Source organism: Zosterops lateralis, assembly GCF_965231275.1.
Source record: "Zosterops lateralis genome assembly, chromosome: 3".
Lineage (NCBI taxonomy): Eukaryota > Metazoa > Chordata > Aves > Passeriformes > Zosteropidae > Zosterops > Zosterops lateralis.
The window spans coordinates 37,363,696-37,380,116 of NC_139764.1; the positions used below are offsets into that span (position 1 = coordinate 37,363,696).

At 39.1% G+C, this 16,421-nt stretch overlaps 2 protein-coding genes across 4 annotated transcripts in view; one reads left to right on the top strand and one right to left on the bottom strand.

Annotated features, from left to right (window-relative positions):
* The window catches only part of PRKN (parkin RBR E3 ubiquitin protein ligase), a gene marked incomplete at its 5' end in the record, with an annotated part of 673,262 nt that extends 664,066 nt beyond the window's left edge, over positions 1 to 9,196 (bottom strand). The window contains one exon of one of the 3 annotated variants that reach the window (XM_083857571.1): positions 9,190 to 9,196. In XM_083857571.1, coding sequence (XP_083713697.1) covers positions 9,190 to 9,196 — 7 coding nt within the window. Of the gene's footprint in view, positions 1 to 4,544; positions 4,705 to 9,189 lie in introns of those variants that run through there. The other 2 variants (XM_083857570.1, XM_083857572.1) reach the window with 2 other exon arrangements.
* A 316-nt stretch (positions 9,197 to 9,512) lies between these two features.
* The window catches only part of PACRG (parkin coregulated), a gene marked incomplete at its 5' end in the record, with an annotated part of 209,053 nt that continues 202,144 nt past the window's right edge, over positions 9,513 to 16,421 (top strand). Inside the window, 2 exons of the mRNA XM_083857625.1 lie at positions 9,513 to 9,836; positions 9,946 to 10,128. Of these exons, the coding sequence (XP_083713751.1) occupies positions 9,513 to 9,836; positions 9,946 to 10,128 (507 nt within the window). The remainder of the gene's footprint in view (positions 9,837 to 9,945; positions 10,129 to 16,421) is intronic.

A 16,421-nucleotide genomic window follows, 5' to 3' on the forward strand; every position in this document is an offset into this window, starting at 1 on the left:
CAACTTTAGGAGCAGTGCTAGGATCAACTGTGTGACTGATTATTTTAGTACATGTTACTTAAGCCTTGTTTTTATTTGAGGAACAAGATAACAGAAAAAGCTCAAAGTACTTCTGAGCTTCAGGTGTTTTATGAGATTGATATGGTCAAAGCACCATGCCATACTTGAAAATTTTGAGTTTTAATGTTATTTCAGAGCAGCACTCAGGACTTTTATAAGGCTGTAATGTGTTTTCATTTTACCTGTACTGAAAAAAAAAAAAATGGGTAACAGCAGGAAAGCAGCTATTCTACGAAAGGGAGGCATAAAAGGAAAACATAATGAAACAAAGAAGCAAATGAAGAAACTCTCCTTTTCCTTTATTAGAAATAAGGGAAACAGATTGTGCTCATCTTGCTTAAGGCCAAGAGTCTCATCGTATGGAATTCAGCCAGGCTCCAGCACACAGCTCACTATAGAGTTTTGCTGTGTTAAAAAGTAAACCAGATGGGATATTTGCTTCCAACAAGATAATTCTAATGGAAATTGTTAGAAGTACTGTAAAAGAAACTTTTCAGCTTCATCTGCTATTTTATTGTGTATAATATGGGCAGGCAGAATGAAAAGTAGACTATGAAAACAAACCACAAAAATTTAAAAATTCAAAACATTAATCATTCCCCAAGTTTTGAATTTATGTGTCTCAGAACACCAACTGCTCACATAAAGCACATAACAGGCTAAAGCCAAATCTAAAACAGTAGCAGAGTTAGTGTGAATAAAATGTCCTAAAATTATGTAAAATGAGTAAAAAATAATCAGCTTAAAACCATAAGATAACATCTCCTATTCCTAAAAGACTCTATATTTTCCAGATGAGCTACAAAAAACAAAAAAGGTAGTTGAGGCATAGTCTTATAGTTTTTGACGACTTTTTTTGTTTGGTCAGGGGAGGGGGGGGGTTGTTTTGTTTTTGGTTTTTTGGGGATTTTTTTTTGTTGCATCAGTATCTTGGACTGTAGCCCTGAACTATTCCTGGCAGTAAACAGCTTTTTTTCAACACAAGCTACACCCATTTCACCACAACAAATCCTTTAAGAAAGATAACAGGCAATAAGGGCAACATTTTGTAAACAAAGCAGCTTAGACACAAACTGAGCCCATCACTGCTGAGAAACAGGTCAGTTATCATAGAGAGACAAGCTCATGCTCCAATTATCCCAATCCAGTTTGGCAAGCAGAAGTACCTACCACTAAAATTTTACCATTAAAATGGCAATATGTCTTTTCTTTTTTAAAAATCTTGCTCTCAGACTAAATGCTGCTCTAAGCTGCTCCCTTTTCTTCTTTCAGGAACTGGTCTATACCAGACTTAAGAAATTCTACTCAGGCTTTGACTTTGTCCTACCATGTTTCTTCAATCAGCCAGAAAGCAGATTGGAATGAAATTGATATGATTCAATAAAGGAAAATCAAATTTTTTCAACATTTAGTTTCAGTAATCTAATTATGAAGCTTTTAGTAATAGCGTAATTACTTTGAAGTTCTGAACATATGTTTCCACTGAGAGTATTCCACAGAGGACACTGTATCAGAAAAGGGAAAAAATATAAACATAAACGTACCAAAAATATTTCAGCTCATCAAACAAAATTAAAATTGAAAGGAGAACCATATGCCAGAGATGTAATATGATGTCCAATACGAACCACTTTTGTTTCTATCATGCATGGTCCTTTTAATTTAATACCAGTGAAGAAAATGGAAAATAATTTTTCCATGGCATCAAAGCACATTACCAAAACACGACTGGATTGGCACATTTTAAAAAAATGAAAATACACAGGCAAAATTATTATGACAAAAAGTAGCTGAACACTATTCCTTGAACTTTGAAGGCCTAAATGTTTCCATTAATGGAAAGGATTTCTTAGAGAAATACCTCACACATTGGGCCTAAAAAAGCCTGGACATCTCAGTTTCTTGTGATTCTTACTCTTGTGGATTTGGCTAAATATCCTTAGCTCTATACACTGAAAGTTATTAAATCTGAAGTAAAATAGATCTGAACAGTTCTATTGTCGAAAGTCAGTTAAACAAAAAAAGAAGCAGCGAACTAAGAGGGGAAATTCATCCCTGCGCAAGACATTCAGAAATGCTAAACAGAAGATATAGAAAACAGCAGCACAGGCAGGAAGACACTGGGAAAAAAATAATAAAATGAAGTAGAGGAATTACATCAGAGTATAGAAAAGCTTTACACTTTTAACAAAACAACATTCACACTGATGATCACAACAGTGGTGAACAAAGCAAGCACATTTTTGTTTCTGGAAAGTTAGCTTTGTGGTTTTTACATATCACAAACTATTTACAAATGCAAATAGATTTGCTTCACCGCCTTTCTACGTCATCAAGAGCAAGCTTAGTGCACAAGCCTATTTTTACTTAGGACACAAAACCTCACTCCCAACAGATAAACTAAAGCAAAGGAGCATGTCCAATTTTTATGGCAACAAATGCATTATTCATACTACCTGCACAAAAAACACAGCACAACCAACAGCTTTCGATTGCAACTACTTTCTGAAAAGCTGTGCTTTCATTTCCTACACATTAATACATTATAACCTTGCTGTTCTTTAAACTACCACTTAATGACAAGCTCTTTCTTCAATTAGGATCTTCGTTCATCTTTATCAGCTTCTGAAATTCTTAAACAATAAATCAACTTCTTAATGTTTTGCTTTTTTTCTTTTCTTGGCCGAAGGGTCCAGGCTTAGAGCTTTGTAAAAACAAACTGTGTCCCCAAATCATAAGGGAATGTCAAAAGATTAAATCTCATGGAATAAAACAAAGCACAAACAATACTTTTCTTGTTTTCTTACCAACAGATCTATGCTATAGGGACAAATAATGCAAAGGAAAGTACTTTTGACATATTCAGAAAATAAACACACAATTCTATAGGTCAGATTTCCAAAATCAGGCTTAAAAAGGAAGACATTAATGGCAAGGCACTTGTTGAAAACGTTCATTTGGTAACCACCTTTCTTTCATCATTTCAACTTAGCTCAAATCAAGTCTTCCTCAACAATCAGAACAGGAATACAGCCAAGGGGTATGGTAAAAACTGCAGGAACCAGAAAATTTATTTTGGACATGTTTAATGGGCAATGACCCATTTTTAGATATGTGTATGTCATTGTTTTCCCTCCTTAAAAGGTAAATACAAAATACATTAGCAACACACAATATTATAAAGTCAGAGGTCATCAGAGAGCATGAAAGCTTTTGAATAGTTTTAGAGTCAGAGTTTAAAATTTCCATCATTGAAATTGCTGGCATGAATAGAGGTGTTATATTCTGCAAACAGCCTCAAATAGTTCTGAAGTGCAAGAGTGTGCTTTTACCATTAAAAAAATAACTACTTAGAAATAAAAAAAAACCCCAGGAAAACAGTTAGTAGAGTTAATTTCTCTGAAGCACATAATTTACGATGCCGCTGTTTTGGAAGGCATTGTGATATATGGAGAAGCAACTGCTGAAGATTTTGTGGCTTATCCATTACAGGCATGTAGACACTGTAAAAAAAGACACCACATAAAACTACCATGTACTTAATGCATCATAATTGTGACAAGTTATTTATGCAATCTTTTGGCTGAATTCATGAGAAATCATTATTTAGACTGCCTCATTCAAGAAAATATGCATGTTTACCAGCACAAATACCAGCTATGACTGCACAAATTGCTCAAGGACATGGAATAAAAGGTAGTTTAATGATTAATTCTTCACTAATTTCTACCCTTAAGATCATTATAATCAAATTTAATATTTGAGTGATGACTGGAGAACCTAAAAGATTCTTTGTCTCCTGTCATTTTAAGAGAGAATTTTTAATAACATGGCAAATATTTCAGTTATTTCCACCTGCCTCAAAAAACAATTTTGATGCTACAGTTTTTTCCTGGGTCAAGCTTTAACAATACTAAGCCAGAGATGAACATGCTGATTAAGAAAAGTAATGCAACACAACAGCTACTGCTTGAAAGCCAGTTTAGTACAATCAGACAGGTTTCAGTCTGCTTCAAAAAGTGCACAATAATGAACTAATTCTTTCTTCATCTTGCCCTGCCTCAAGAATAAAACCGGCAAAAGGGTGCTGATGCATTTTTCTATATCAGATAAACCTGATGGATTTTTATCCTTATTTTGTAAGGTCATCCATCTTTCTACTCTTTTAGCACTGACCAAAATATAGAAGGACTGAGAGAAGCCCGAGTACGACATTTAGAAACTGAAAAATTGTTAAAATATTAGAGATTTTAAAGGACATAATTTACCATCTTAAAATTTAGTTACTTAACGATTAGAAGTCCTCATAAAGCACAAACGTTTGCAAGATGCCCCACCCACACTGTAGTTCAGAAGGAAGAAATTTGGTTGTGAAATAACTCATAGTTCTATAACTAAAGCTTGCCAACAAATTACCTCCAAACCAATCTTTGTAGGGGTATTCTGTGAATTCTGGCCATATGGCCGCCCATTTCTTACATTACCTTTTTTTCTTCTTTTAATGGAAAACTTCATACATCACTGGCTGCATTCTGTGTTAGAAGTTGCTTTTCAGTCCAACAATATACAGAACATAGGAACAACAACAATTGATTGAAAATAATTAACTTAGCTGTTTTACATAAATCTGTGTGGCAAAGTAGGAAACTTCTCACTAATGGTTTAATTCTCCCTTGGGCTTCTCCTAAATATATCAACTTACAAAACCTGCACCATTTGCGGTATCGTTTGCTTCTGTGGCCTGACCATTTACACACCTGAGAGTTCCATGATACTGGTTGTGGTAGCCCAAGTAACTTACTTCAGTAAATGGGGATATGTGTGTTCCCAATTAAGGAAACTACTCTACCTCTTGAGGCAATGTTATCACAGCAGAATAAAACAATATATTCAGCTTTAAACATCTCTACAAAAGACATTCATTACTTTGGCAAGGACACTTAAGCAGTAGCATTTGCTGCTACACTTTCCAAAATATTTTTTTTTCAGTTTCCATATTTTGTTAATAAAGGCCTTTTCCTAATTGTTTCTGGAAGTAAGTGTAACTTGAAACTCTCAACTTTATGTTCATCTCACAGATACACTGGACCAAAGCATTTGGCAATGGATACTCTAAATACACATTACATGCAAATAAGCATGGGCAATAAAAAAACTGCCAGATCAATTTTCTGTAGGGCCTTATCTGAAAAAATCAAAACACTGCCTCATAATATCCTTAGCTCCTGCTTAGTCTCCAGTGTCTTGATATTACAATACTGTTATTCTGCAGTCATTGAAAAAAAAAAATCAACCAAAAATACCAAAAAAAGCAAAACCACACACCCCACTTTTCCTCCCCCTTACTACTTGTCTTTCAAAAAGAAATCCAAGCAGAAAGTCTTCTCATCTCTCTTAATGGAAACAATGAAATCCAGAACGCCTACGTATATCTAGCAAAACTCAGCTGTCTTTTGAATATATCCCACTTCAAATGATACTAACTTTATAACACCTTATTGACAGAGTAATAACAAAGCATTTCGTAGTAAAATAATAATTAAAATATAATTCCAGTAAAACACAAAGTGTTTCATGATGCAATTCTGTAGATGCAGTCCAATATAGCAACCCTAGTAAACAGGAAAAAAAGCTCAAAACAAACTGGGCAAAACAGGTCATGTATTTGAAATGCAAGTAGCCTTTGATAGTCGAAGGTTTAGGTTTTGTTTAATCAAACTATTAGCCAGATTATTCCACATGCTTGTGAACTACCTAACTTTGGTACTACCTCCCTACTAACCTTGAGCAATTTTTAAAGTATTTTAGTGGAAATATCCACAGCATTAAAACACCAAAATGCCAACAGAAGAAAATAACTAAAATTGAAGCATGAGATCAAAATATTTAAGTGGAGAACTTCTACTAAACTATTTTTGCTTTGACTGCTACACTAGTACCATTATTATAATATTACCATGTATATAAATATATTCAGGATAATTCTGAAAGGGTTTATTTTTATTAAAGGGTTTATTCTTTGCTTCCTCAAGGTTATTTTCATAGCAATGAGAAGTATTTACGCAGAGAGTAGATTACCAACACACTGAAAAAGGGTGCAACACTGAGGAGGGATAGGTCATCCAGAGAGCTCAAACTTTCATCCAGGCTCCCATTCTCCCTTAACTTGATTACTGCTGGATGAATCATATTTCACTGTCAAAGCCCCTCGCAACCTGTCGCTACCACCACCTTCATCTCTCATTCGCCACAGAGATGCTGAACTGCCACTGTTAACTACACAGAGCCCACCTTCTACATTTTTGAAACAGCTTAGGGGCCTTCTCCCGGGGTTTTTGCTCTTTGAGAGAGATTTGCTGAAAAATTCTGAAAAAGCTATCCCAGTATCTTCCTTCAAAATCAGTTTTAATTTTTTATTTTACCCCCCAAAGCAGGTGTTCAAGAATGTGACAGTATTGCCAGGGCTATTAACTAAGTAGTTCAGCCAATCTAATTGCAGGTTGTTACCTCTATTCCACTAACACCACTTTTCAGCTGATCCAATGCTAAGCAAACAAATGAAATAAACAAGAAACTTTAAAAACCCACCACAAACAACTCCCCAAACCTCCCATACTCCTAAGTAAGTAGAGCTATGACAAGCTATGTCACTTAAGTAGCCCAACCTAGATTCAAATTACCATTTAAGGAACCTGAATGTGCACAAGTCTATATGACCTGGTCTGGGAGAAATGAAGACAAAAAAGAAGATAGAAAATCAAAAATCAATTAAAGGAATTATCATGTGTACAAGTATACTATGGCATTAACTTATGAGGACATAAGACATTTCTAGAGATATGAAACTGTGAAACATTTTTGAAAATATACCATGTGTTTCACAGGAAAATTCTTTTTAATACTCAGGTTAAAAAAATGGGATGATTATCTCACCCTTCCCCTCCTGCTCCCAAATTTGCTATGGCATTCCCAGCTCACAAATGTTTAGAGGAGAGCTTTCAGAAAGTCTCAAAGCAGGATGTTGGACTAGGCCTCCACATCACATACTTTGAAGATAATTCTTTTATTTCTGGGAGTGGGATAAAGTGTCATACTGATTTTGGCTGAGATAGAGTTAATTTGACATAGAAGTTGGTACAATGCTGTGCCTTGAATTTAATATGAGAATAATGTTGGTAACACACTGATGTTTCAGTTGTTACTCAATAGTGCTCAGCTCAAATCAAGGACTTTTTAGTTTCCCAAGCTCTGTCAGTGACAAGGTGCATAAGAAACTGGGAAGGAGTGTGGCCAGGAGACAGCTGACCCAAACTGGCCACAGGGATATTCCACACCTCAGATCATGCCCAGTAGATAGTGCTGGGAGTTGGTCTGGACGATGGACTGGGCATTGGTCAGTGAGCAATTTCATTGTGCATCCCTTGTTTCTCTTGGGTTTTATTCCTCTCTCTTCTTTTCATTACTGTTATCATCATCATTTGCATTATCAGTACTATTATTACTCTGTTTCAATTATTAAACTGTTCTTACTTTGCCTCCAGTTCTCCTCCCCATCCCACTGCCAGGCAGGGGAGGAGGGAGTGAGCCAGTGGCTGTGAGGTTCTCATTTGCCAGCTGGGGTTAAACCAGGGCAGCTTGCAAATCATGTAAAGCTGTGTTTTTAAATTTGCAACTAATTGGTCTGTACATTTCATAATCAATATTCACAAACGTTTCCGTCTGCCACAGTGAAAATAAAATTATCATTCCCCAGTCATATAACATTTATATTCATGAGCAGTAGGTAAATATTTAGATTTCAGTGTGAGGGCTAGAGACATCAGCTCTGTAACCACATGGGCAGTCCCTCAGGTACACTCAACTTACTTTCCTGAAGCATTCAAAAACAAACACACACTGCAGTTCTGCAAACACATGTATTTTATATAGCACAGCAATACATCAGATCAGCAGATGACATTGCAAAATAAAAACAGCGGAATACCTGACCCCCTGTGCTTTCCTTAAGCCAAGCTTTCAATTTAAAATGTTCTCTACTACATACGAAAAAAAAGTAGCCCAAATGACAAGAATGTTCTTTAAGAAAAATTCCGCAACTAGAAAGATATAATTTGCATTAATATGTATATAGAGTGAAAACACTGGACAACTGTTTATAACCTTTTCAGCTTTAGCAAAGGTGAAAGAACATTAGCCATACACCTGCAATCATATAATGCTAAGAAAAAAAATAATACCTGAAAGACCCATGGCGTTCTTGGAAACTTTTGAGACGTTCAATTTAAAAAAAAACAAATGTTTTCACAACAAAACGCATAGGTTTTAACTTGATCAGATCTTAAGCAGACAGCAACTATGACACCAATGCTGATGATGAAACAAGCCTGAGGACAGCAAAGACTTGCTAAAATGCACTACATTTTACAGGTTTTACTTTAAATAATTTTTAAAACTGAGACACTCAAAGCAAGATGAAATGTGAAACAGGAAGGCTACAAAACGGGTCCTGTACTTTTGAACTCCCCAGGTGTGGATTAATCTTCCAAGGACGAGAAGAAAACCCACTGCTGGAACAGGCGAGCTCCACACCAGCCCTGGATGGCTGCAAAACGCAGTTCAAGGACCTAAGGGTCACAATCCCAACACCATGGGGTGTTGTAAGCCGCCTCTTTTCCAGGCTGACACCAGGCCCCACGCCAGACAACAACACCTACATGTGCTGGCAAGGCCAAAAAAGTTCGCAGGTCACACAAACCTCGCCGAGAAGCGTTTACAACCGATACGCTGAGAAGGAACAAAAAGCAATTTAAAAACGACAAGGCCTGGCCAGACTTTCTACCCCTCTCTCAGGGGCGTAAATCAGGAGGGCAGTGACCCCTCTCAGCCCTTTGGCCCCCGTGCCCGGCCCGGTTTAACCAGCGGGGGCAGCCCCGGGCGGGGACCGAGCTGAAGCGGAGGGAAGAAGCCCCGCCGCCCGCCAGGGCACCCGGCGCTACAGCAGAGGGTACGACAGTGGCAGCCCCGACTACAACAGCGAAGGGGCGGAGAGGAGAGGGGCGGGCAGGAAAGGGCGGACCCGCACCCGGGCCGGCCCCGCTCACTCGCTCACTCGCTCGCTCACTCACTCACCGATCATGGCGGCCGCGGGGGAGGCGAGGGGCCCCGCGTGCACGCGCGCGCACGTGCCGGCCGCGCCTCCGCTCGGGCACGCGCCCCCGAGCCGCCCTGGGGGGTCCCGCGACTGCGGGCGGTGTGTGGCCGGCCCTGAGCGCGCATGCGACCCAGTGGGGCAGGTGGAGGCGCGCGCTGGGCTCTCTGGGTAGCGTAGTTCTTTGCCCGTTCACACCCGCCCGCGCTCTCCTCACGTCAGCGCCTCACATTTCCCCACCCCGCCACACACCCCACATTCCCCCTCCACATCACTTTCTCGTTAATTGCTGCCCGCCGCCCCGATGTACGGTGCACCAGCTCTGCGGGGCCGGGCGCTGCCGGCCGGGCTCTCCGCGGTTCCCCTCCCGCTTCCCCGGCGGGTTGTTGACGCGTTGCCTGGCGACGGCGGCGCGGCCGGGACACCGCGCGTGGCGGCAGGTGCCCAACGGAGCCCGAGGGGACGCGCAGGGCCGCAGCCGGCGGGGGGACAGCGGCGGGAGGGCGGGCGGGGCGAGGCCCCCCGGGGGACGGGGACATCAGGTGGGGATGAAGGGCTGGACACGGGGCTGACGGGCTGCGGTGATGCAGAAGGGGACCGGGGGCTGGGGCGAGGAGCGGGCAAAGGGGCCTGTGAGGGGCAGGGAAGGCGCGGGATGTGGGGCTGTCAGGGGTTGGAACTGCTGCCTGCTCTGACTCGCCGGGCACGGGACGCTGATGTTCGCTTGTTTTTTCCAGTCCGTAATTTGCACCTGGTCGGTGGAGGGCGGCAGTGGGGAGATGGTAATAGAGGAGGGGAGCCCCGGCCCCTCGAGGCCCCCCGGTGACAGGCGGCCCCGGCAGCGGGACAAGGACAAGCAGCAGGACAAGCGACAGGCCTGCGAGGGATTCAGTGTTAGAGCCATGATGAAAAACAGCCTGGTAGGTTTGCTGCTAGCATGGAGGTGATGCTAATTAACTCAACTTGTCCAAGCATAGCAAGTTAGAGCTGTGGAGAAAACACGTCAAGAAGGTGTGTAAGTTGCTAATACCTTATCTCCAGTTTGCTGGTTGCTGAAATTACCCTCAGACTTTGCAGGAGTATTACCACAAGGTAACTCTCTCTGCCTGTGCCTCACAACTTTCACCAAGTGCTTTGCTTTGGTGCCACGATTTTATTCTTTTTTTTGGGGATGGTTTATATTGGCAATGCACATCCTGTTAAACTGCCAGCCCGTGGAGTTGTCTGTGAGGCTCACTGCCTCCCACTAAGCAAAATGTCATCAAGTGCTAGTGCAGGATTTCTCAAAAGTTTTCATCCACTGGCATAGTGTATAAAATTCATGTGAATGTCACATAGGATGGCAGAGATTTGGAAAATAGATTAATAGATTTTTAAAACAAGCTTGGAAAATAACGAAAAGCTTCCATACCATCTAGGAGAATACTGAACAAACAAACATTAGCTCTCTAACTTGTAGTTCAAAGACAGAGAAATTGATCCAACAAGTTACAGTCAATTCATTTTACAATTTCTAATGAACTTAGAGGCTTGAAAGTTAAAATCGTAGTATAAAGGCCCTTCAAATTTCTTTATACTGTTTTATTTCTCTACCTTTATCACAATTTAGAAGTTAAAAAGCTTCAAATAGTACAGAGTACAAATCTTCAACATGTAAGTGGATGAGGTGATATTACCATACATGTCTACCTAGACTCCTGAATTGTATTCTTCATTTGGACACAGTTCAAATGTTAGCAAAGGCTTGAGTCCTCAATGTTTTGGGTATTTTAATCCATAGATTAATCTGAGAGCTGTTATGAAATATATTATTTCTCTTTGTTTTGCTGTAGTGGTCTTCCTGGAGCAGTCTCTCTGATTTTGTTATCTGCAAGAACATCCTCTTAAAAACCCCAACAAGCACATCTTTAAAGAAATTTTAAAAAGAGTAAAAGTTGTATACCTGAAAAACTTCCTCCAAATTAGTAAAACTAAAACATATTTTGCCTTACTTGGAAAAACACAATGTGAACACCGCCAAAAAAATCCCTTTGTTTTAATGATTGTTTGCTTTGCTTGTTTTTATTCTAGAGATGCATGAAATAGACTATAATACTTCAGCAATCTTTAGAATTAATTTTTAAAATATGTTTCCTGTTCTCTGGAAAAAAATCAAGTAATGGATATAAGCACATGGTTGTTTACACCTAGATATATTAAAAAAAAAATTTGTCTAGAAGAATCAGCAGTTTCAGTGGAATCTGAGAAATACATATTTAATTTTAAAAAAGGAGCTGTGACTTGTGAACATAACTAACTATGAGTTTAATCAGAATTTAGGTTTCCTTTTAAATATTTATAGAATAGTGACTTTCATGGCTGCATTTCTAGCTTCCTAAACATGAACAGAACATTAAATCATGTGTCATTAAGCAACTGCATACAGGTAAATCTGCTGCCTTTGCAGCTACTCTCAGATTAACAGAAATTACTTTCTTTGGGACAGACATCTGGAAATCATCTAACCCAACTTCCCACTTGAAGTGGGCCTGTCACCAGACTCAGATCAGGTCAGGGATGGGTTTTCTGAGCTAAACTGTGAAAGCCTCAACATCAGGGATTGCCTGACCTCTCCAGGCAGCCTGTTTCATTTCTGCCCTGCTTGTCTGCCCCCTTGCCTGCCCTCTCAGCCCTGTCAGACTTGGGTTTTCAGTATTCTGACCTGCTGCACACATTCTACTTATAACTGGGTTGGAAGCTCTCAAACTCCTAGTGGTCTTGGAAGATTAATAGTGCCAGGGCTGTGTTTTGAGAAAACTCCAACTGTGGTCAGGCAGCCCCCAGAATAATTTCCAGTCAGTGTTCAGAAAAATCAGGATAGAGTAAGGAGTATCTCACTGCCACACTGTGCAGAAGTGGGAGTTCCTTTTCACTTTTCCAACTACTTTTTAAATGGAGCTTTAGATTTATTAAGTACTCACTTGTCAGAGGTTGACATCATTGATGAAGTTCTCATGGAAGGCTCAGGAGTTGACTGGAGCATTGAAAGCACAGCAGGAATATCTAGTTAAGACGTGGTAACTCTTTTTGTTAACAGCATGATAAGGCATAGGGTTAAACGTGTTTGGCATCTCCAGGTCAAACAATGAGGTATTGATTGATAGCCTTTGGTACAAGCATGTAGGTAGTCTTAAACTCTTAGTGTAGAGTCTTAACAGATTACCATTATGCATATATGACTGTAAATACTGTAGTAAATGTTCCAGAATTCTTTAACTTTGGCAAAGAGTGCGTTACTGAGCTGTTTTTTCTTGAATATCCCTGAATAAAGTCTGCTTTCATAGTCAGTAGTAAGTGCAGAAATTAAGTAGTTACAATATTTAAGACTTTTCTCAGCTCTTGCTAAATACAAAACTTGCTTAGTGAAATACAACACTTAAATATTCACCTAAAAATGTTCCTGAATGAAAAAAAAAAGTGTTTAAGTTATTCCAAAACTGTAAATTTGTACAGCGGTTTAGATTAAAAGCAAGGTTCAATTAAGGTCTTCTATACTAACAAGCTACATTTACAAAACAATTTACAATTTACAATTGTTTTGTCCTCCAGTGAAATCAAGAATGTTATGTGCTCTTACTTCAGTGGTATTGCATGAAGAATTAGGAATACAATTAAAATTGATGTATAGACTAGCAAGTATAGAAGTGTCTGAATGTGAATGGCAGGAAGATATCTCTGTTCACTTCTGATCCTCTTTAGATGATATTTTCCTATTTTCTGCAACTGTACATAAGAGAATAAAGTGTTAGTGTCCCACTTTTCTGAAATACGCCAGTAGTAAAAGCACTTTTTCAAGGACAGGATTCATGTTAGTACTTAAAGGAAACAGTAGAAGGGGAATTCCTATCTATTTGCCAACTTTTAAAAGATTACTATTATATTCATGTGTTCCATGACATCAGTTAGAAACTGCGTCCAGGAACAGGCTGCAGGGAGAGAATGAGAACGTTTGCTAGATGGCCTTAGAAAAGAAAGTGTAGGAGAAAGGAATACACGTGACCTCATCCCTGAAAAGTAACAGCTGTGTTAATTACCCAATACAGCCATGCCCTGATGAGTCACAGCTACATCCAATAAAGATAAATGTGATAAAAGGGAGTGGGTTGGCTGGTGAGGAAAAAAAATTATGAAGGAGGAGGAACTTTGAGGAAGAAGGAACCACTGGCTCACCAAGAAGAAGGGTTCTGAGGAGAGAGAATCACTGCTCTGAGGTCAGTCTGGGTCTGCAGTCACAGTCTAGCTGGGTAACAGCTGCATTCAGAATCTGCAAACTGATACCTGCAGTCACAGTTTAGCAGGAAATAACCAACAGTCAGAGGCTGCAAGGGAAACCTCCAGTAGGAGCTTGCTGCAGCCAGAGTCAGTGAATAGTTGGAGTCAGGATGGCTCAGCTGTAAAGAGGAATAAACCAGGACCCTTTTCATGCTGTGATAAATGAGAGTCAAGTGTCTTAGCTCATCTCTACCTTTTAACAAGAGGACTGCTGCAACAGGAAGGGATGCTAAAAATTGTTTCTGGATTTCTAAAACCAAGGTTTCTTAACCTTAGAGAGTCTTAGCTATGTGTAGGATGCAGCTTTCATCTCCTAAAAAAAAGTGTAATTGTTCTTAAGCAGAAAAATGGTTATTTGTGTTGTAGCTCTGGATTTTCCTCTTTCCTTCTGCCTTAAGGAGTCTGCAGTCTGTATGTATTGGGATGAGTTCTCAGTCTTTGTACTTTAAATGCTTCTTTCATTTTTTGTAATGTGTGTTGTGGAGGGTTTTCTTACCCTTTACCATTTGATAATAGCTCATGGCAAAACTTTTATTTTAACCATAATTTGATTTGTTTATGTTCTTAAACTTGTGATTTGTCATTGTATTTATATTTATTCACACTGTGTAGCCAAGACTACTTTTGTTATTTACCTTGTGGCAGTCAAAGTTTCTGTTTTGATTTTTAGGCTTTAGGAAAGAAGACAAGAAAGAAGCTGCATCTTGTGATTATAACAGCTAATTTATTGGAAAAAGCAGTGTGTTTTGTGGTAAATAGTTGTCAAGTCAAAGGAGTGTTTTGATAAATGTATGTTGAGAAGTAGCAAATCTGTCTTGGTGGAACTTCTTCAGTTGAATAAAAGCAACTGTGTGTGATCTAGGAGTGCACTTCAGTGAACACTGTGGGACAGTTTAAACTGTTAATGCTCTGGAAGGAAATCCTATCTTCTTCCCTTCTCAGGCTGGTTAGTACTGCTGCCCATTGTTGTGTCCTCATTTGTACAATGTTGGCTGCTCAGAGAACTGATACTCCAGCCTGTTAAAGCTCACAGTGTTGGACTGCTGTCTGTGGGATTGAGGCAAGCAAAACTTCTGCTTTAACAAGGTTCATCTGGTATGCCCTGCTCCCTGCCCTGACTGTGTGCTTCCATCTCTCCTTTTGCACTAACATTGGGTTTTTTGCAAATATAGAGTAAGTTGGATCAGCTGTAACAGCTCTTAAGTTAATATATGCAATAAGAAGGGAAGGAGGCGAATGTCAGTGCAAGCTCTGTGTGTGGGAATGTACCCTCTTGGCAACATTGCAGTCTTAATTAATTTCAAACTAGTTATGATACTGAGTTCTGGCAGGGTAATTCTACAAGTATTTACAGCAGCATAAACTTGCACCACAATTGAAAGGCGTAATTTTCGTCCCTGGACGTTTATTCTTTGTGCAAGATCAACTTTTGTATGGCTTTGCAATGAACTGGATAGGGGTCTTGGTTAAACCTAGATTAAATTCAGCACATCACTTTTTTTTGTTTGTTTGTTTAATAGCATTTTAGTAGACTTAACATGCACTTTGATAAGAGTGTAAACTCACAAAAATTGTCACTGCTGCAGCCCTGCCTGTGTCTGCTGTCTGTTTGTAGCTGCTCCTTTGTGCCAGTTCACAACTGTCCCGCTGGATTGATGAGACACTTCAGTTGCTTTAGGTTCAAACATGCAAGGCTTCAACACAAGGAGGTTTTTATTTCCCCTCGTAAAGTTAGATTCCTTTCCAATTCCATGCTGGTATTTACTGTAATGACCTCTTTGATAGTATAATGTAAAAGCAGAGTATACAGAAAAAGTACTAATGCTTAAGACCGTAATTTTCTCAAAAAGCTTCTATTTTATATTATGTTTTCTAGCTCTAACCTAGATGGCTTAATCATGCTGCTCGTATTTTAAAATACTTTGAAATCACCACTTTATTTCTGTGAATGTGGTGAAAGGTTGGTATTGTTCAGTATGAGGATGAAAAGATCAGTTTCTTACCATAAGCATGAAGAAATCATGCTGCTTCATTTATGAAAATCTATTACACATTGGAATCTCCAGTAAGTCTTCTCTTCTAATTCGGTTATATGACTTAAAATAGTCAGTAAATTGTCAGTTAGACTCTGTTTTGTGCTTGGATTGACAATTCTTGCCTTAAATCACTTCACTTGATTCATGATATTTTACACAGGAAAAGACCTTGGGAAGTTTTAAGTTTCACACTCAGAAAAGGTAAAAGCAAATTGATTTTTAAACATTATGGCAGTGCTTTTTCAAAACTCCTCTAGAAATTACTTATTTATGAACTAACAAGTGAAATATTCTAACTGGAAATTATTTCAGAGATAGCTGTCAAATTCTGTCAATTGTTGCATGGGAATTAAACTATTTTAAACTTTGCAAACTGTTTACAGATTTCATACAAGTTAAAATCTGGCAGTTCTCTGAGTATATGAGGATCTTCATCTGTTGTTTCTCTGAATGAAGATAATATTTTTCAGTTTTTGGGGTTTTTTACTGCAAGTGCAGGAATTAGGAACAAATTATTAAACTATAGTTAATAAGAATAATCTCCAAATGTGATTTTAAGCTGTCAACTTGCTATGTAGGGAATTATCTAAAGTCAGCATTTTCTACAGGCAGCTGAGTATGCTTCTGGAGTCAACCAATTGAAAATGAAAGAGATGATTTAGAATTCATCTACCATACACACTTCTCAGGACTATGTCTCTGGAACAGTTTCCAAAGAAATGGACACATATGTACATATTCTTTCTTTTAACTTTGTATCTTCAATTTCATTCAAGAAAAATCCTGTACTCTGTGTAGGCTTCAGCCTTTGTTTTAGTCTTCTCCCCATTAGTTGACTGGGAATGCTCTAGGATGTGACCTGAATT